Raw genomic sequence first — 19,328 nt, 5'->3', positions numbered from 1 at the left:
AAAAAAAAAAAAAAAAAAAGAACAAAAATATTTCAAAAAAAAACAAAGATCAGAAAAGACCAAAAAGAAGTGATTAGTTAGATATGGTGAAGAGGTGAGAGATTGCAGAGAGACTGTTGACTGAGGACTGAGTGAAGATTGGTGATTGATGTTTGATGATTGAAGATTGGAGAGTGGTGACTGGAAACCAACAAACCCCCGCCAACCCGAAAAAAAAAGAAAAGAAAAAGAAAAAAAGGGAAAAAAAAGAAAGGAAAGAAAAGAAAAGAAAAGAAAACACCAAATACAAAATCCAAATACAAAATCACAATCAAAAAGGCAAGGAACAAATTACAAAATCATAATACAAAATGAAGATGTGAAAAAGAAAAGAAAAAGAAAGCACATTGAAAAAAAAAAAGAAGAAGAAGAAGAAGAAGAAAAGAAAAGAAAAGAAAAGAAAAAGGAAAAAAATTAGATAGATAGGATAGTGGGGTGACAGAGAGACTGGAGCTTTAGTGAAGATTGGTGATTGATACCCAATGTCTGATGATAGCTATTTGGAGAAAGGAGATGAGCTTTGAGTGATTGGAAGAGGAAATGGGAACTCAATTGGAGAGAAGACTTAGCTAGATTTGGGGGGGCTGGTTGGAAGGTTACTGGGGTGGACTGGGATGCAGTTGGAAAGGGACTGGACTGGACTGGACAGGATTGGACTTGGGTATAGGATGAGAGTTGGAATGGGGGCTTGAAAGGGTTGGATTGGGACTGGTTGGTTACCAAGGGAAAAAATCGGAACTAGGTTGATGGTTGATTTGAAGAGTGAGCTTGAGCTGAAAGAAAGCTATGGTCTTGGAAGACGGGGCAGCATCTTGGAAAGGGGGTCAAGGGACAGTTGCATGGAGGCGGATTTGGAAAGGACATACCCCATGGAGGATTGGATATATGGTGCTGGGGCATTCTGAGGACTGGCTGGTGATTGAATGAGACTTGAGCAAGGTCAAGAAGAGAGCATTGGCATGAGACATGAAGTTGATGGTTGATTGAACTTGGTGACAGGGGTTTTTTACCCGGGTGATGTCTTGGAGTGATTGACATGGAGGCTTGACATGGGGTGACGGATGTGAAGTGATTGATTGGTACGGGATGGTTGATATTATATGGTTTGGGGGATTGGGATGGTGATTGACATGATTGATAATTGATGGTTGATGGTTTATTTGGAGTGGTTGACATGGAGGATGGCTGATATGGATTGGCTTGGAAAGAGGCAGAGGGTGGTCTGCGAGGAAACGATTATGAACCGATACCGAACTCGATTGACTCGTCGATGGGCTCCAAGGGACAAAGGATTGAGGGTTGAGAGGATGGGAGGGATCCAGGGATTTACAGAGTTAGGCCGGAGAGAAGGGTATTGGGTTGGCGGGTGGGTGGGAATAAACCCAATACTCGATTTGAGGGTTGATGGCCCATGGAGGAGAGAGACATTTGATTGAGAGAGACCCCATGGGCCCAGGGGAATTTACAGAGAGAGAAAGGAGAAAGTGATATGGAAGGATCATGATTGATCTTCTATTATCGATGGAGTTTAGTATAGCATGCATGTATCTCCGTAAGTTATGAGCATATGGAGCAATCGAATGTACTTTTAGTTAGGAACCTCCCAAACCATTTCCGTTTCCATGCCGTATAAACATGCTCTTTTTCATTAAGAAAGAAACAAAACAAAAAAAGCCGTAGTCATTAACTAAGGTAGATGAGAGATTGACTTAGAGAGTCTTCTCGATCATCTCGATACCGTACTCCTCCTTCAAAGCCTTGATCAAGGGCCCGCAGATCTTCATGTTCATGGGAGCAAGGATACCCTATTCAAAGGTTAGAATTGCTCACAAAAAGATTGAAGTTAGGGGTTAGGTTGAGCGACATACCTTCTCGCTAAGAGTGCCGTCAAGAACCTGTCTGACAGCAACGGCACAAGGGATACCGACGAGCTTAGCCATGGCCGAGTAACCGTTTGGATCACCATAGTCGCACAAGGTGCTGGTACGGGTCTCCTTGGAACCATCCTTGTTCTCGATCTCGAATCGGTGCTGCAACATGACCATATCCCTCTCGCCGGGACCGTACTGCATCTTCTGCTCGAGGGTAGCACAAAGGGTATCAAGCGGGTTATTGCGAGGCGTGATCTTCTCATCGGAGAAAACACCAATCCATCGCAGCGCAGCCATGATACGGTCCTTCTCCTCGTTATCAGCGAACTTGGTCTTGGAGGAGATGGCCCACTGCAGATCCTTCTCGTCCGACGAAGTGGCGCCGAGAAGCTGCTTCATGGCCTCCTTCCATGGAATAGGCGTCTTCATGAACTCCTTCTCGTCCTCCTTGAGGAAACCTAGATCAACCAGGGTGCGGATCATCTGCGGGAAGCCCTGGAAGCGAAGAGTGCCACGGACAATGGTCTGGGCTTCGGGCATCTGGTAGCGTTCCTTGTAAGGGGTTGAGTCGCGGTTGGCGTAGGCAACGAAGGCGAAACCAGGGTAGATGAAGTATGGCTTTGCGGTGCCCATGAGCTCGGGGCCGGGGATGGAGACGATCTTGCCGTCCTCATAGTACTTTGCGTCATTGCGGAGGGCGAGAAGCATGCCTCTGCTGGACCAGGAGAATTTGTAGCCGAGTGGGTTGTCGGAGCATTCTGGGGCAGGCAGACCACCACAGTAGGACAGGAAGGATGTGACCTTGCCACCGGCTTCATGGACCTACGGCAGGTCAGTTGGATGTTGTTTATGCATGAATACTTTGGGTAGACCTACCTCTGAGATGGTCTTGACGGCATACAAGTGATCAATTCCCTGGACGTAGGTTAATATCAGGATCTATAGGGTAGACGGAGTGAATATGCTAGACGTACGGGATCAAGACCGATCTCGTTCATGACTGTGATGCCGGCCTTCTTAGCATCCTCCTGCAGCTCCATCATGGCCGGCGAGACGTAAGAGGTAGTGACTACATTCTTCTTGGTGCGGATAGCTCCCTTGATGACGGTAGCGTGATGGATGTATGGGATGAGGGAGATGACCAGCTCGACCTTGGCCAGCTCGGCGTCCAGGGCAGCAGAGTCATTGACGTCCAGGGAGATGGCGTTGGTGTTCTTGATGCCCTTGCAGAGCTGCTGGGCGCTCTCGAGGGTACGGCAGGCTGTTTCATCCCGTCGTTAGCTGGTGGTCTTTCAGTCAAGTATACAGCTGTATTTTATATAGAGGCACCGCGGGGGAAGATATCACCCACCAACAGTCAGGAGGACACCGGCCTTGCTCAGCTCGTCGATGGTAGGCTTAGTGACTGTCAAACAGAGGTAAGAATATCAGCCAATTCATCCGTCCAGACGCTCTCTCTTGTCGTTGTATCTGAGGCCGCTCGACTAACCGAAGCCGCTTCCAAGCCTGTTATCGTGAGTCAGTCAAGCTAGCTACCGATAACGGAGGGGCAGCAGGGAGGAGGCCGCAGGAGGGACATACAGAAGCACTTTACGACCTTCAATTGAGGAAGACATGGTATCGACAGGCTGTTTATGACGGAGACAGACGGTGGTGAAGCAGCAGAAGCGGTGATGGAGAGTGGAAGAAGTCGAAAAGTCGAAGACGAAGAATCGACTTTGTGCAGTTTTATGTCTCTTTTCTAACTACGAGTTAGTCAGCAAGCAAGTCATTTAGTCGGTCAAAGGCCGGCTTCATCTTTGCTTCTTCTTCTTCTGCTGATGCTGCTGATGCTGCTGATGCTGCTGCTTGTTGTTTGATATGGCCTATTACTCGAGGCGGATGAAGATCTTGCTGCCCAACTGGCTCGGGTCTACTGGTGTTGCGGTGGCTGTACGAACTCGTCTATGCGGATTTCATTACTATTATACAGTAAGAGACAGTAGGTAGAGAAGAAGAAGAAGCATAGGTAGAGGTAGAAGAAGGCGTAGATATAGGTATAGGTATAGGTATAGGCAGAGGTCAGGAGGTAGAAGGTAGAAGGTAGACACAGGGGTATATGCAGGGTGGAAGAATCTATAGAGACTTGAATTTGATATCATCGTCCTCCGTCAGCCACGGACTGTCAGCATTCATCCGCTCTGAATCCGAGTTGTATGCGCTGGGAAAGTCGAACTCGAGCTCTCGTCTGGAGCCGGTCTTCCTGATCCTGCGCTGCCAGTCCCAGATCACCGGCAGGAACTCCCACAGGCTAAAGGCCGGCCACAGCGTGTCCAGAAACACAATCTGGGTGTCCTGGTGGCACTGCCAGAGCATGAAGTCGCTGAGACGCTCGACGCCCGAGGTGCGGATCAGAATGTCCAGCGGCGGACAGCCAGCGGTGAGCATATGGTCGCTGAGCGTCTGCGTGGTGATCGTCTCGGGCGAGTGAAACAGCAGCTGGTCGCTGTTGGGTGGATACGAGGTATACAGCTCCGGCGACGCAGTGGCATGCTGCTGATGATGATGATGATGGTGATGTCGGTGTTGACGTTCATGGTTGTGGTGCTGCTGCTGCTGCTGTTTGCCTGTCCCGCTGCTCCCGTTCGTCTCTCCAGAGGCTACATGGTGCAGCGTCGTGGCCGAGGACAGAGAGGAGTTGGAGTCCGATGCCGTCTCGTTGGCCGAAGACGTAGTGACGGGACTATTGCTTCCATTTGACAGCGACTCGCGCGGGTCTGCACTGGGCGTATGCTCACGTATATTCTCGACAATCCGCTTCTCAGAGAACGGTCGACGCGGCGAATTGACTGCGGGAAGCTGGGTCCTGTCCAGCGGCGTGCTGTACTCCATCACCGTGTTGCGGACCGCAGAGGTAATCTCGTCTCTCGAGGTGTAAGGGAAACAGATGTTGAGAATGGCGTCTCCGTTGCCGCTGGTCAGCTCGACCGTCCTGTCGACGGCTTCCAGCACATCCGGGCGTATCTGGTCTCGTCGGCCCAGCACCCGCACGCTCGCTCCGTATCTCTCCAGCAGCTCGCCGTGCTCCGACAGCTGTAGCAGCTTCAGCTTCGCCATCTCCATCAGCGCATCGACCTCGTACTTGGACCGCTTGAAGTTCTCGATGCTGAAGGCGTATATCGTCACCACCTTGATGCCGGAGCTATAGCACACTTCTAGAATCTGCGCCCATTAGCCATGCATTCATTACAATTAAATAGCGAGTAAAGAGCAAAAGAATACCTTTGCCAGCGCCTCGAAGCCCAGATTGTGTCCCTCCACCCGCTCGATGCCCTGGTTGCGGGCAAACCGCCTGTTCCCGTCCATCACGAAGGCAACATGCTGTGGAATAGGGCCCTGTCGCAACGCGCCGATCAACAGCTCTCGCAGGTAGTATATAGCGCCCTCGACGGGGGGAGACGAAGCCAGCCATTTCCGTATCCTCGACAGATGCATCGACGAAGCCATCGCGGAGATATTTCGTAGGGCGTAAAAGGAGTGAAAAGAGCGTAGGCAAGGTGGCCGGAAGTCCCGGGTGGTTTCTTTCTTCTCTGCGATGCTGCCCACCAGCGCAGCAAATAATTAGGTAAAAAGGACGAGAGTCAAACGATGGACGAGAATATTCAACTATTGCAAAGTATTAAAATAAACGTAGGATAAATAGAATGCTTAAAGCAAAAAAAAGAGGACGAGAGAGTGACGTAGATGCGAGAGTCAGACTTCGTGGCTTTGCCGCTTTTTTTGCCTTTTAAGCCTGTTTTTGTTTGTTTTTGTCTCGGAAGAGCGAAGACTCGAAGCGCCCCTGACCTTGTACATACATAGGCAGCAGAAGACAGTAGAAGATGGAAGACAGGAAGACAGAAGAAGACAGAATAGAAGAAGAGTAAATAGATATAGATAGATACAGAACGCCTGCTGGACCCTGAACATCGTCGTAAGATCATCCAAACACTGAAATACCACCCCTTTTGCTTTTAGTCTGCTCATATAGACAGCTGGTTATAGGCGAGAGAGATAATGAGAGAGAGAGAGAGAGACTAGACGTCTTTGCGGTTCTCTGGAGTCTGGGACTCAGAGTCTGAAGCCTCCCACATGTTCGAGTCCTCGCTCTTGCGGCGGCGCTGACGGCCGCGCTCCCGCATGGCGCCCCGGATCCGCTTGCTCACCTCGTCGAAGCTCTCCTTCGAGTCCAGCGTGCTGAACTCCTTGAGCGGGAAGCCAGAGGAGCCTATCAGGCCGCCGTTGGAGCTGCTACGGCTGCGACTGCGACTGGACGGGCGAGTAGAGAAGAAGCCGAAGCTGGCGAGGTCGTGGAAGGATTCGTTGCGAGGCAGCTGGTCCTGCATGGAAAATTCGGTGTGGGAGCGGTGGATGATGCGTGGACGGCCGTAGTCGTCGAGCGGTTCGTCTGTCTCGTTTTCTTCGAGAGACTCCAGGGAAGAAGAGGGCAGGCTCTCGCGGAAAATGGTGTCCTTGAAAGGGTTGGAGACCACGCGCGAGGAGTCAAAGTCAGGGAACATCTCGGGGCCCAGGGTGTTGATAAGGTCGGTTACTTGGATGGAGAGCTCGGCTCGGCGTTCTCGGAGCCTGACGAGGGTGTTGGCTGAGCTGGGGTTGAGAGATAGGACCAGCGGACGGAGCGATTTGAGAATATCCATGCCTATTTCTCCGATGCGGAGGGCGGCGAAGGTGATGGATGGGAAGATCCAGAAGCCGAAGGGGATGATGGTCCAGAGGGGCACCCAGTCAGGGACGTAGCCCCAGACCCGGTGGCTGTATGTCCAGTAGGTGAGCAGGACGGTGTAGAAGGTATAGAGCAGCGGTGCAAAGGCGAGGGCCACGAGCAGCTTCCAGGTAGCCATTACGTCGCGGCCCTGGATCTTGACGCTGGACGCTGCCAGTGCCTCTCGCGACTTTCTGATAGAGATGATCTTGGTGGCCACGAAGACGGGCAGGAAGAGGACGAAGCCGGGAAGAGTGCCGATGGCCATGACTGCCAGCTTGCCCAGGCGGTAGATGAGAGTGGCCACCACTTTGAAGAAGGAGAATTTGGCATACTGGACCTGGTGGTCTCGGATGCCCAGGATGCGGAGCTGCTTGTTGTAGTCCAGCACTGATTTTTTCAGGCTGATAATCCGGGGGTCGTCCTTGTAGTGGGCGTACCCTTTAGCCAGACGACGGTTGAGCTCGACAACCATTGGCAGCGGCAGTTTCTTCCCTGTAGGATTGTACAGCCGTCTTGCAGCTTGGATGACCTGGATATCTAGTTAGTGCTGGCACACAGTAGGAATAAAATTGGTTCAACATACCATAAGAGATTCGTAGTCAGGAGATGTGACGGTAACGGTGACTAGGGCCTGGTATATCGTGTCCAACAGGGTGCCTACAGACTCTCGCTTCTGGCCCTCCTTGTACATCTTGACCAGCTCCGGAGGCACCTTGACCGGGTTTCCAAATTCAATGACCGCCCGAGACCGGAACTTGTGGGCATGGAAATAGTTCATTCCACAGGGTATAATGGTCACATCACAGTCAGGGTTGGCAGCCACAGCTCCAAGGGCCATCAACGCAACGCCAGCTACAAACATTAGCACTATATCCAACAAATCAATAGTAAGTTAACAAGGACATACCTTTCAATGGCAAGAGATCCGGACGATCATGACTTCCGCCCTCCGGGAAGATGCCAATACAGCCTCCCTGGTTGAGCGTATCAAAGACAGCATTATACACCTGCGTCTGGTCAACGTGCGGCGCAACCTTGAACTTCGAGCCCTGAAACTCAGCTGGACTCTTAACATCCGCGCCCCCCGTAAAGTTGCCGTCTTCATCCACGTCGTCTCGCCCCGTCAACTGCTGCATGGCCTGCTGTGTCTTGAACGGCTTCTTCAATATGATTTCCTCGGGTCCCTTGATCTCGCCGATATCCGTACTGCTTGACCGTCCACCAACCGAGGGCAACGAGATCGTCCCACCAACTTCAAACGCCGAAGAAGTAAAGTCTGTGCCGTGGCCACGTAGCAAGGTCGGGTTGTTGATGGGGTCCGGTAGATAGATAGTCCCCTTGCCCGGCTTCAGGTTGTCCATTGCTCGCGTAACGGGGACTGAGCCCGTGAAGCGAGCGAGCAAGCCTACAAAACGGCGTTTGAATGATTTCTGGGCGATCAGGAAGGCGATTCGACGGTGAAGTTCCATGCGCATTACCCGCATCAGGATGAGGGAGTCCACGAACTGTACAGACATTATTAGTACCAACGCACGCAATACACAGCATAACAGCACAACACAACAGCATAGAATAACAGAACAAAGTAGATGACGTACTTGATTGGCATGGGGAGCAGCGACGAGAATCACCGGCCCTCGCTTGGGGACTTTCCACGAGCCGCGGGGGTGCACTTCGCGGAAGAACAGGTCGACCAGCAGCGAGAGGAACCACAAGATCAGGTCGTACATCCAAGTGACCATCGGCCGGTACTCCTTGTCCCCGGAAGCCATCTTGGACCAGGTAATCGAATGCAATCAGGCGTATCCAGGCCGGTTATGAGTTGTTCGAGCAGACAGCGACTGTCCCTTGGGGTGACGGCTCTGCAACCATGAGCAGCCGGCAGGTCGCTGTATCGACGCACAACGCAACGCCGTCTCTTCTCTTCGTCCTTCTCTTCTTCTTCTTTTTCTTCTTCTTCTTCTTATTATCCGATGAGGTCGGTGGCAGGCGGTGGTATCTGGCTGTGCTGGCGGCGGGGGGGAATCTGCATATCTTGCCCGGGTGTTTATCTGCAGGGCTTTTTAGCAGGTTGTTAAATATAAACACCGTCCCGCCCGGATGTTCTTTTTCCTTCTTCTCTGTTCGCTGGCCTGAGACACGGAGGAGGGCCAATAGCTGTGTGAATCCTGGGATTAGCAGCAGGGAAGCTGGCAGGACGGGGATTTAATTAAGAGCGCTGCGACGAGCGGCCAGGCTTCGAGCAGCTTTTTATAACTTATGCTGGATGTTTGTTTGTTTGCTGCTGCGGTCAAAATGGGAGCGAGTTAGCCGAAGGAGGCGAAAAACAGGATACGAAGCGAGAAAAGGGGCCAGCAGCTCCCTCCGTGCATGCATGGATCTGGCTCGAGCGACGGGTTTCTTGCATGGCGCATTGAGATATTCATGTCTGAACATGGGGATATGCTGATTGAGCAGAGGTCGAGGATGGGGATGCACAGTGATGCAACTTCTACCACCTTGCGAGATGGACAGACAGGATGAAGAAGAAGAAGAAGAAGTGAAGAGAAGAATGAAAAGAATACATTGAAGCCGAGATACATAGACCAGCTAGTAGATATCTGCTCTTGTCCCAACAACTCCGTCGCTGGATGTGTTAATAATATGAAAACGCTAGCTAGCAGATGGTGCAGATGTTGTATGTAGAATGCCATAGCCGGCCCTAACTAAAGCAACCCCGAAGTTCTAGTCCCCCCTGAAGACCTCCTAACCAACAGCTAATGATACTCCTCCTCACCATGAGCAGTAGAAGTCACCTTCCCTCCTCTCCTGCGTCCCACGATCCTGCTGAGGTCCGCCTGGCTTACCCTCCGCTGCATATCCAGCAAGAGCTTCTCCTGGTCCTTCCAGCGCTGCTCCCAGATATCCTCGACCTCGTTCCGGGCCCGCTCTATCTTCGCCTCCGTCTGGAACTCCAGCAAGTTGATCGTATGTCGGAGCTCGTCGATGATGAAGTCGCGCGACCTCAGCTCCTTGCGGTAGACCTGGTCGACTTCATTCAGGCGCTCGCGCAATTCGGCTAGCTCACGACACTTCTGATGCAGCACACGCCGGTGTTCACGGTCAATGCTGCGTATCATGCGGGAGAAGTGGATGCTGATTTCGTTCTCGGTGTCCATGGCTGGCGGCTCGTCTGTGTCAGCATAGCCTTCTTCGACGGTGGGAGGGCCCTGGGGGACGGCCAGCATGGGGCTGCGGGTTGCTCGGGGTGTAGTGGGAGGTGAGCGGCCGCGGGAGACGGTGGAATGGGACTGCCAGTGGTCGGCCGTACTCGTAGTGTTGTTGTTACTATTGTTGTTGTAGGTCGGAGAAGGGTGGAAGATGTCGCTGGATCTTCCTATGCTGGGGCCAGCGGAATGGGTCATGCGAGGGCTGGATGCAGGGGGTGGGTTGATGGAGAAGGCGTTGCGTAGAGACTCAAAGGACATGCCTGTGTCTAGCTGGGGGAGACGGATTCCATTCCGGCGTCGTAGGAAGTTGTGGTTGTGTCTGTGGATGTTATGGTTGGTGTTGTTGGCATTGGTATGATGGGCGTTTGGACGGAGGTTGGCCTGGATATTGCTTTCTGATACTGAGCGTCGTTTGGCTACCACGGTGATCTTCTCAGGCCCTGGGACGAACGAGTGAGCTCGAGAAACAAGTCCTGAACTCGATCCCGATGCTGACCCTCTTCTCTCGCGCTCAACTGGCGTCTCCGGCAGCTCGGCCGTAAGTAGATCGTTGTCCTGTGGTCCGGGAGCGTCAGTGCCAGCACCAGCATGCTCTTCAGATCTATCCTGTGTCAGGCTGACGGATGGAACACGCTGCCTCATCAAAGGGTGGTAGTCACGCTCGTTGAGCGGCCATGCTATGGTCTGGTAGTCCGGGATATTAGGGGCCGGCAGCTCGTTGTTGCTCCCCGTAGCCAGGTTCGTGTCCAGGCTGGAGTACTCGGGGGGCGCAGCAGTGTACGGCGGCAGGCCTGAATGCTCCGTTATCCTGGAGCCGTCCCGGTTGATCCTGAAGATGCGGCCTCCCACGACGAGCTCCATGCTGCGGATGCTCCTTGTGTCTTCCTGTAGGGTGGTGATGGTCACTCCTGTCCTGGTCGAGACGACGCTGGACGATCTGCTGCGGACAGATACCCCACCGCCGCCCGCCTGTGACTGAGCAAGGCTCTGATGGTACGGTTGGTCCTGCGGCTCCATGGTCGTTCACTCAGGATATCAATAGGGGCTTCTTCCCGATAGCAGGCAGTAAACGAAAGACAATTGTCAAATGCAGCAGTTAGCCTAGCGGTACTGCCCTCCAGGAGCTCAGCAGTGGCAGCTCGCCTGACTCTCGTAACTAATGCGTTGGTGAAATGGGTTAACAGCAACGAACAGCTCACCCGTCCTGTCCGTAGCTGACGATTGGACAAGGAAGGCCGTTTCGAAGGTTGGTTGGTTAGCTGGTTAGTTGTTTAATTTGATATCTCAGCTCTCGCCCACAACGCTCTTAAGTAACTGCGGGATGGCCCGACAACGGCTCCACGGTCCATGTCAAGGCAACCAAGATAAAAAAAAGTGGCCATCACTTTGTTTTTTTCAGCCTCCTCGCCGCAATACGAAGGGCTCGCGGGGACTGTCGATGCTCCAGCAAAAGTGGCTGTTTCTCGCTCCCCTGAATGGCGGACATCGACAACCCTACCCCTTGGCAAGATTGGGCGTTGTGAGCCCGTATGACATCAGAATGCATCTGGAAGGCTGTAACAGCACGCCGGTTGGCAGCTTGAGTCCCTGTCAAATGAAACACGGCTTGGGTCTGCAGCAAGAAAAGCGCTGCCTGATGTACCTTGCAAATGAGAAAACACCTGTTCTCCGTAGTTAGATGTGACATGATGCGATTTGGGCATGGGAAATTAGTATCCTGCCAGCGAAAGACACAGCTGAATACACGGGTGGCCTTTGAGAGAGTGTGTCTGATGATCCAGTGAATGTGCTGTTCTTGACTGCCTGTTTTTTGTCTGCCTCGATGGTTTCCAGATAGTTAAACTGATAGCCAGGTGCCTAGATGAATAGTTACTAGGGAGAAATCGTGTATCTCCAAGGAAGAATTCTCCATTTTCCTTGTTCTTGCCTGAGTCGGATTCCTCCGCACCCTTATTGCGGCTTGCGGCCTGATAGGTGCCAGTTAGCTGGTTCCTTAATGTAAGGGGTGATATTGTATGCATGTATTATCTTCGCCACGCTATCGATAATCAGTCAGTCGTTGACAGGTCGGTCCTTAGGGTGATACTCTTGCTGCCTGGCAGACCCTCACGGGCACTGCTGCATGCCCCTAGCCACCATCGTGTCTTATTCGGGTGAATGCCACTCCCGGATTATCTTGATCGCATGCAATATCATTACTCGTCTGGTTAGCCGGCCATGCATGCGCCCAGTTGTTTCCGAAGATGCTCATGCAGCGATGCATCCTTGCCATCTTTGCTTGCAGAGAGCAACAACCCAATAACCCTGCAAGATGCAGGCCAAGCCAAGTCCTTGGTTGCATAATTGATTAATCGGAATGGTTCGCATTCCTTTAGATGCAGGAAACATGGCCCCTTATGGCCGTATAAACCTGGTAAACGGCCGCAAGCGGAACAATCAGACGAAGAGAAAAGAAGAAGCTGTGGCTATACTCTGCTAATTAACACCGTCAGTAGTGTTTGTTTCTTCTGCTCGAACGCTTCCTGAAACGGAGACGGATAGATTAACCAATTAGTCTTGCCCGATGTGTGCGTGGGAGTATGCCTGAAAGCCCGTAAGCGGCGCCTTGGAGCCGTCGATCAATTAACCAGCTGTCGCTGTTTCCCTCTGATCCTGGTCTTCAGTGATCCCAATGAGTAACCGTCTAGGCGGAAAAGTGACCCTCCTCCATGCATACGGCGCGGGCCAGGCGACCAGCAGGGCAGCACAGCAGGCTCCAGTTGAAAAAAAGAACGCGGTTGCTAAGATGAATCAAGCCATATTGACACCTGCACGCAGTGGAAATCGTTCTCTCCCCCTTACCGAAGCCCAGAGTTCGCGAACACTGCAGCTCGTAACTTTCCAGGTACTACGGCCTCTCTGTCCAATCTGCCCAAACCCAAATGATACCGACGGGGATAACTCGTTCCACGGGACAAGCGTTGGCAACGTTGACGCACCACCAAGTCTTCCCATGGCGGGATGCTGGAAACTACTTACCCAAGGAACATCGTCTGCCGTGATGGTGCTCTAGAGATAAAAGGGACCAGTATCTCCCCTTCAGCAGCAGGGACAGAAAAAAACACAGAATTTTGAACACGGCAAAGCAGTTTTACCAACCATCCACCGTCGCCCATCGAGTCTACCATAAAATTCAGCAACTTCTTCTGCTACGTCTCCTTGTAGCATGCCTCATCAATCCAATACTGCACAGACCTCAAACTCCAAACCACGCAACAGGTAACCTTCACTTCCTCCTGGGTTACCTGGCGGAAAACTCACTGACATCTGATCTCCCTTAGCTCTTTTATCCCATCCTCGTCTTCGGGCGGCCGTAATTCCGCGGGCGGCAGCCAGCTGCAGCAGTATATTAATAGTTCTGCATGCTCTGATCCCTGGTCAGCCTATCGGGAGGGTACCAGCAACGCCACGGAAATCAATAAGCTGATGGACGACCTGAAGCAGCAATTTGGCAAATAATCGGCAGGGCATTAAACGAGCCCGGGAGAGTGGTATCAAATTCGTATGGGTGCCTGGGTGTACAGCATACCCATGTTTCGATGTATTATTAGGGTGTATTTCCAAGCAATCCATGCACGTCATTCCTTAGTTGTTTTTCCTGGTATCAATAGCCCCTTGGTCGTAAGCTTGTTAAGCAGCGTAAAACGTGGAAGAGCGTAGTTGATGCTGGCAGGTCGAGAAGTTGGTCGTCATAACTAGTCAGGGCAGGAAACAACACGATACAAGCCCGGAAAGGGGAAGAGTTCGTCTTACGTAATGAGACTGGCCAATAAAAGTGCGTCTTAACAAACGGCACTTACTATATTAGGCTTAGTAGTCACGTGTGATGTATTAACCTTATATCGACAGGGGTTGTGAATGATTAGCTAAGCAATGTTGAGAAAACACCTGTTGGAACACGGACCAAGGGACAAAAAGGACAAAAAGGCCTTATGCCCCATGTCCACAACGGAACATAAGCCATATACGAGTTCTACAGACACAAGAGGATGACTAATCCTGACAAAACCTCCTGAACTTCCCTTATTTCGGGGGCTTCAATAAGCCTCCTTATCTGCCTGCTCTCCGTCTGTCTCGACGGTTTCTCTCCTTTAAAATATGATGTTTTATTCATTCATTCAGAAAGAAAAAACCATAACTCCAAGGGTGGGATCCCGCCCGCCCGCCCTCCCAAAACTGATCTCATCTAGTTGTCAGGTTGTTATCGCCTAATTCTAAGGTAACACTGATTGTCCGTCGCAATGCGATATGGGCAGTAACTATAATAATCTGATTAGTATATCCTTTTAATATATATAAGATACCTATTTTACTTACCGTCTGATATAAAGAAATGCCTTTTCTAAAAATATAAAAATGGTAATGATAAAGTGGGCCCATTGGGCCCACAAGGGGAGTTGCGGCGGCATGTTGCTGGTGCTGATGCTGCTGTGGCTGTTGATGCCGCTGTTATTGCTGTTGGTGCTAATGCTGATGCTGAAGCTTATACCGGTGCTAGTGCTAGTACTGTTGTTGCTGTTGTTGTTGTAGCTAGTGGTGGTGATGATGTTGTTGTCTTGAGTATAGTCAGATACGCTAGTTACCCAAGCAGTCTTTTATACCACCGGATTTTCAAATCTAGGAAACTACTCTCCACATTAGTTATAGTAGCACTTTCCCTTCGCTAACTATACAGGTTACACATCTAATTAACTTATCCACGGAAGAAGCACTCGCCAGCGCCTAGCCCAGCCAGTGGTGAATTAGGTACGCTCAGCCTTTAGACAGCCATCTATCTAGTCCAGCAGCTGAAGCCTTAAAGGAGGTTATCTACCTTGCTTGTTTCCTGTGAATGTGAAGAAGAATCAACGCCTGCAATATATGGCTTACGACTGAGCATAAGTCTATGCGTTATATCGAGGCCCCTATCCAAAGTGTTAATTACTCGAACGGATGGCCAGCTGCTACTCCATACACTTAACAAGAAACAAGCTTTGCTTGATTTTAGCATCAAACAATCTCAACTTTCTTCTTTTGAGGTGGGTCCAGAGTTAACTATGAATGATTGCTTATCTTGACTCTTCAACTTAAAAGATATCTAATGGAAACATCGGAGGCCATATATTTGATATATAAAAGTACACCTGGTTGTTTTGAAAGCTAGGTTTTACTGGCTTATATATCGAGTATTCGGCAGTCTTCTTAGTTGCTGCCTGCGTTTCAGAGCTTCTCGTACGACTCACGGCGAAGATGGTAGAGAACTCTGCAAGTATATCTGGACGAGAAGCAGCCTAACAACGGTGGCGGCAGCGACGATAGCATCTTTCTCGCTGTCCCCTGTCCTCCAGCTCTCCGTCTCTCTAGCTCTCTCGTTGCATCCCTCGCTCTCTCTCTTCTCCTCTTGCTCCCTCTCCTCCTGTTCCCTCTCCTCCTCTTGCTCCCTCTCCTCCTCTTGCTCCCTCTCCTCCTCTTGCTCCCTCTCCCTCTCCCTCTCTCTCTCCCTCTCCATTTCTAGCTCCCTCTCTTTCGCTTTCCTCCGCTCCCTCTCTATCTCCATATCCCGTCTGCTCTTCCACTCCCTCCTTCTCGCTCTCTCTCCATCTTTCTCTCTTTCCACTTCCAACTTCCTCTCCTTGCGCCTCTCCTTTTCTCTCTTACACACCGTCCGCTTCGCGCGTCCCCACTCACCCGTCTCGGCACATAACTGATCTATTTTTGCTTTCTGCCGCTTGGATTTTGCAGCCTCTTCCTCTCGTGTCCTAGTACTAATTAACCCAGTATTCTCGAAAGATACTCATGGAATAAGGCTACCTACCGCCCCTTCTCCCTTCTACAGTATCTCATTTTACCATTAGATTTGATATAAAAATAACTATATTTCGATTCCACGAACAATCGACTGTGAGTGCGAATAATACGGTTAACGCATATTTCTTCCCTACTAGAGGATTGTGGTACTTACATGCCCGCGCCTTCAGGTCGTTCGAGCTCTCCAGTATTCTCTACAGCAGTGTAGGCTGGTGGAAGACTAGTGTTGGCCATATTTGAGTCTTTTGACTGGCGGGTCGATGTAGAAAACTAAGGGTAAGGACGTTTGAAGTGGTAGAGGCGTCAGGCATCTTCTTAACACTTTTAGTAGAAGAAGTGGAAGAGGGCAGCAGGAGGGAGTTGCACGTAATTTATATGATGGCTACGAGTAACCACATTCGTCATCGACGACTTGTGCTCAACCATGGTTAGGCAGAGCCGCCTTTTGAGCCGCACCGTTGCCCAGCCACGTAGTTACTAAACTTTATCTTCTTGTCGATAACTATGGATCATCTACGAGGAAAGAGAAATAATCGAGTGACATCTGGATAAGCTCGGCGTTGAGGTTTTGATTTATCCTTAACTAACTAGTTAACAAACTCCATATTCAATGGATGATGTAGTAAGTAACTACTCCTGAAATGCGTTGATGATAGTGAGAACATCACCGGCTCAATAAAGGGCATTTAGGACGAGGGGTCTTTATATCGGATGCCCTTGTTTCAAACTCGGGAAAATAAATAGGGATAAAAATATAATCTTTATTCATGTAGTTATTCAGAGAAACAAAAAAAAACACCAAAAACACATGAAACTCCAAGGGTGGGGTCCCACCCTCCTACCCGATGACCCCACCCTCCCACCCACCCGCCCGGAAATCATCTTTTTTTTTTTTTTTTTTAATTTGTTGTTATTTTGTCTTTTCTTGACTTGGACGATTGCCTCTTTCATCTGTAACAAGGCGATACGGGCAGTATCTAATAATTATTAGTATATCCTTTCAATATATATAAGATACCTATTTTACTTACCGCCTAATAAAGGCGATTACTTGTTAAGAAAAATTAATAATATTAAAGTAAAATGCAACCATTAGGCCCATTCTGGGAACTAGGGGAGGTAGCATTTTGGTTGTATTGCGGTTGTTATTATTATTTTGTTGTTTTTGGATATAAACACGTCCTCTCTCGTCTGTCACCAGGCGATACAGGCAGTGACTATAATAATCATTAGTATAACCTTTCGATATATATAAGATATCTATTTTACTTACTGCCTGATATAAATAAAAACTTTCTCTAAGAATATAAAAATGGTAAGAATGAAGTGAAGGCATTGGGCCCAGATAGGGAGTTGGGGCGGCATTTTGGTTGCGTTGCCGTTGTTATTATTTTCTTGATATTGTCTGACTCGAATATTGCCTTGTTTATCAGTAACCAGGCGGTATGGGTATTTCCTATAGTAATCTGATTAGTATATCCTTTAGATATATATAAGATACCCATTTTACTTACCTCCTTAGATAAATAAAAGCTTTTTCCAAAAATATAAATATTGTAAGAATGAAGTAAACCTATTGGGCCCATGGGGGGAGTTCGGGGGCCATCTTGGTGTTGTTGCTATTATTGTTATTATTATTATGTCAAAAACTTCAGCTCTACCCACTATGAGTGTAGACTTACTCCTTTTCAGTGTAGTTGCAGACTTTGACTTATCGTTATCGTGGTACCACTGATAGTGGTGATGGCGTTGATGCTGGTGTTAATGTCGGAATATGAACTGCAGGGCCAAAAAGGCCTATCTGCCCTATGTTCTCGAGGGAACATGGATCAAGACAGCGAGTTCTAGCGGATAGATAGTTGTCCTAGCAGTTGGTAGTGTTGATTGTTGATGTTGTGATGTTGTTGATGTTGTGATGTTGTTGATGTTGTGATGTTGTTGATGTTGTTGTCTTTAGATACGCTACCCAGGCTGTCTTTTATAGGAAACTGCTCTTTACCTTAACGGTAGGAGCCGCCCGCGTTGTATGGCCTATGACTAAGCATAAGCCTATGCGTTATATTGGGGTCTCTATCCAAAGCGTTATTATTCACATTATTATTCAATTCAACTCGAACAGACGGCCAGCTGCTGCACTTAACAACTTAACAAGACTCCTTTTGATGGCTTCATTTCCATAACTAGATCGACACATCTCGACTCGGTCTCGCAGATCCTCCGTCGTCTCCCCTTGACCTTCAAACGCTTGATCCTCGACTGCAACGGCTCCCACCAACCAACCCCGCCGGCGCCAGTACGTCATGACCATGTCCTGAGCCCGTGATCCCCATGTATCCATATTTCTTTTAGACAAGTACAAGCTCTCCCTCGCCCGGCTGCAGGGGGTCGACCTCTTCCTCTCGCTTTGCCTTTTCTTTTCCCTTCGCATGGCGCGCCTGTTGTGAATATTCTAACATACATACATAGTTGCCCACAGGCAGACCGGTTTTAACGCTCTTTTTTGACTTTTCGAGTTGCGCCTTCGAGACGGCTCGGACAAGGGCCCTGGGGTGCGGGCTACGGTTACAGCGTACAGTGTCCAGACGACTAGTGGCTGTAAAGAGGCACAGAGCACTCGACAGTCGCAGGGCCAGGTTGCGTCTGGCCCGTCGAGCTCGCCATGTCTATAAAGTAGGTCCCAGTCTTCTTCCCTCTCAGATGGCTGTCTAGATGAATACCCTATCTGCGGCCTCACGATGGGCAAGTCGGTGCTAAAGGCCTGGATGCTTAGTTGGGCCATGGTCCATGAGACCAAGGGGCTGGTCCTGCTGCCGAACGAACGCATCATATACACCTCCCCGCTGCGCACAAGCATAGCTCTCAAGTCCATCCACCCAGGCCCCGACAAGCAGTCCTTCGCCAGGCAGGCCAGCACCGGCCATGTCCACCTCACCAACCAGAGAGTATGTCTGTTGTCCTCGTTACCTCGACTTATACACAGATATCTTACGTTTATAGATCGTCTACCTCCCCTCGCAACCTACACAAGAGTTTCAGTCCTTCTCCGCGCCCCTGCTGAATCTCATAGACACCCACGTTGCCGCACCCTTCTTCGGCCCCAACGTATGGAACGCAGTCGTCCAACCGGTTTCCGGAGGTGGGATTCCGGCTTCCTTTGCAGCCATACAGCTTAAACTCACCTTCAAGGATGGCGGGGCGTTTGACTTCCACTCGAACTACGAGCAGATCAAGGAGCGGCTGCAACAAGCCGTCGAGCGGGCCAGGGAGAGCGGGCTGATGTCTGGGGACGGGGCGCAGGTAGGAGGCTCCGGACGAGACGGCGGTGCGTTTGGCGTCGTCGACTTTGCGAATGTGCATCTCGAGGACTTGCCGGCGTACGAGAGCAATTCTACCACCGGTAATAATCATGATATATCAGGAACACTCCCACCACAAACAACAACTACCACAACCACAACCACAACGACTGCAACGGCCACATCAGCTGCAAACGAGGATAGCAGGTCCGGCCGGCAGTCGTTCGAGACACCTACTGATCCGCCGCCGGGGTATGAGGAAGTGCAGCAGCAGAGCGTCGCCAACGAGCTGGAGAACCAACTCCGCCGCCGCCGCCAGTAGCGTCTATCCTTAGCATCACCA

General features: G+C 50.3%; 8 protein-coding genes across 8 annotated transcripts; 3 read left to right on the top strand and 5 right to left on the bottom strand.

Moving 5' to 3' along the window:
* Positions 1–238: 238 nt before the first annotated feature.
* Positions 239–457, top strand: TRV_04694 (uncharacterized protein; the record flags this gene model as incomplete). The annotated part of the gene is made up of 1 exon (XM_003021216.1): positions 239–457. A coding segment is annotated over one exon (219 nt), but the record flags the coding sequence as incomplete, so codon positions are not given.
* Positions 458–1,748: 1,291 nt separating this feature from the next.
* On the bottom strand, positions 1,749–2,950 carry TRV_04693 (uncharacterized protein; the record flags this gene model as incomplete). The annotated part of the gene is made up of 4 exons (XM_003021215.1): positions 1,749–1,844; positions 1,908–2,732; positions 2,787–2,849; positions 2,885–2,950. 4 exons carry the CDS (start codon positions 2,948–2,950, stop codon positions 1,749–1,751), a joined length of 1,050 nt encoding a protein of 349 aa, XP_003021261.1.
* A 75-nt stretch (positions 2,951–3,025) lies between these two features.
* On the top strand, positions 3,026–3,442 carry TRV_04692 (uncharacterized protein; the record flags this gene model as incomplete). The annotated part of the gene is made up of 1 exon (XM_003021214.1): positions 3,026–3,442. One exon carries the CDS (start codon positions 3,026–3,028, stop codon positions 3,440–3,442), a length of 417 nt encoding a protein of 138 aa, XP_003021260.1.
* A 220-nt stretch (positions 3,443–3,662) lies between these two features.
* Positions 3,663–5,396, bottom strand: TRV_04691 (uncharacterized protein; the record flags this gene model as incomplete). The annotated part of the gene is made up of 4 exons (XM_003021213.1): positions 3,663–3,822; positions 3,851–4,025; positions 4,073–5,111; positions 5,172–5,396. 4 exons carry the CDS (start codon positions 5,394–5,396, stop codon positions 3,663–3,665), a joined length of 1,599 nt encoding a protein of 532 aa, XP_003021259.1.
* Positions 5,397–5,965: 569 nt separating this feature from the next.
* On the bottom strand, positions 5,966–8,384 carry TRV_04690 (uncharacterized protein; the record flags this gene model as incomplete). The annotated part of the gene is made up of 4 exons (XM_003021212.1): positions 5,966–7,183; positions 7,238–7,506; positions 7,562–8,159; positions 8,253–8,384. The coding sequence occupies 4 exons, from the start codon at positions 8,382–8,384 to the stop codon at positions 5,966–5,968; spliced, it is 2,217 nt and encodes a 738-aa protein (XP_003021258.1).
* Positions 8,385–8,469: 85 nt separating this feature from the next.
* TRV_04689 (uncharacterized protein) lies at positions 8,470–10,880 on the bottom strand (the record flags this gene model as incomplete). The annotated part of the gene is made up of 3 exons (XM_003021211.1): positions 8,470–8,843; positions 8,990–9,359; positions 9,501–10,880. 3 exons carry the CDS (start codon positions 10,878–10,880, stop codon positions 8,470–8,472), a joined length of 2,124 nt encoding a protein of 707 aa, XP_003021257.1.
* Positions 10,881–15,120: 4,240 nt separating this feature from the next.
* On the bottom strand, positions 15,121–15,923 carry TRV_04688 (uncharacterized protein; the record flags this gene model as incomplete). Its single annotated transcript, XM_003021210.1, has 2 exons — positions 15,121–15,646; positions 15,844–15,923. The coding sequence occupies 2 exons, from the start codon at positions 15,921–15,923 to the stop codon at positions 15,121–15,123; spliced, it is 606 nt and encodes a 201-aa protein (XP_003021256.1).
* A 2,501-nt stretch (positions 15,924–18,424) lies between these two features.
* On the top strand, positions 18,425–19,307 carry TRV_04687 (uncharacterized protein; the record flags this gene model as incomplete). The annotated part of the gene is made up of 2 exons (XM_003021209.1): positions 18,425–18,631; positions 18,687–19,307. The coding sequence occupies 2 exons, from the start codon at positions 18,425–18,427 to the stop codon at positions 19,305–19,307; spliced, it is 828 nt and encodes a 275-aa protein (XP_003021255.1).
* Positions 19,308–19,328: the final 21 nt, after the last annotated feature.

Source organism: Trichophyton verrucosum (genome assembly GCF_000151505.1).
Source record: "Trichophyton verrucosum HKI 0517 chromosome Unknown contig00360_1.f1.exp, whole genome shotgun sequence".
Lineage (NCBI taxonomy): Eukaryota > Fungi > Ascomycota > Eurotiomycetes > Onygenales > Arthrodermataceae > Trichophyton > Trichophyton verrucosum.
This window is presented reverse-complemented; position numbering and strand designations above follow the sequence as displayed.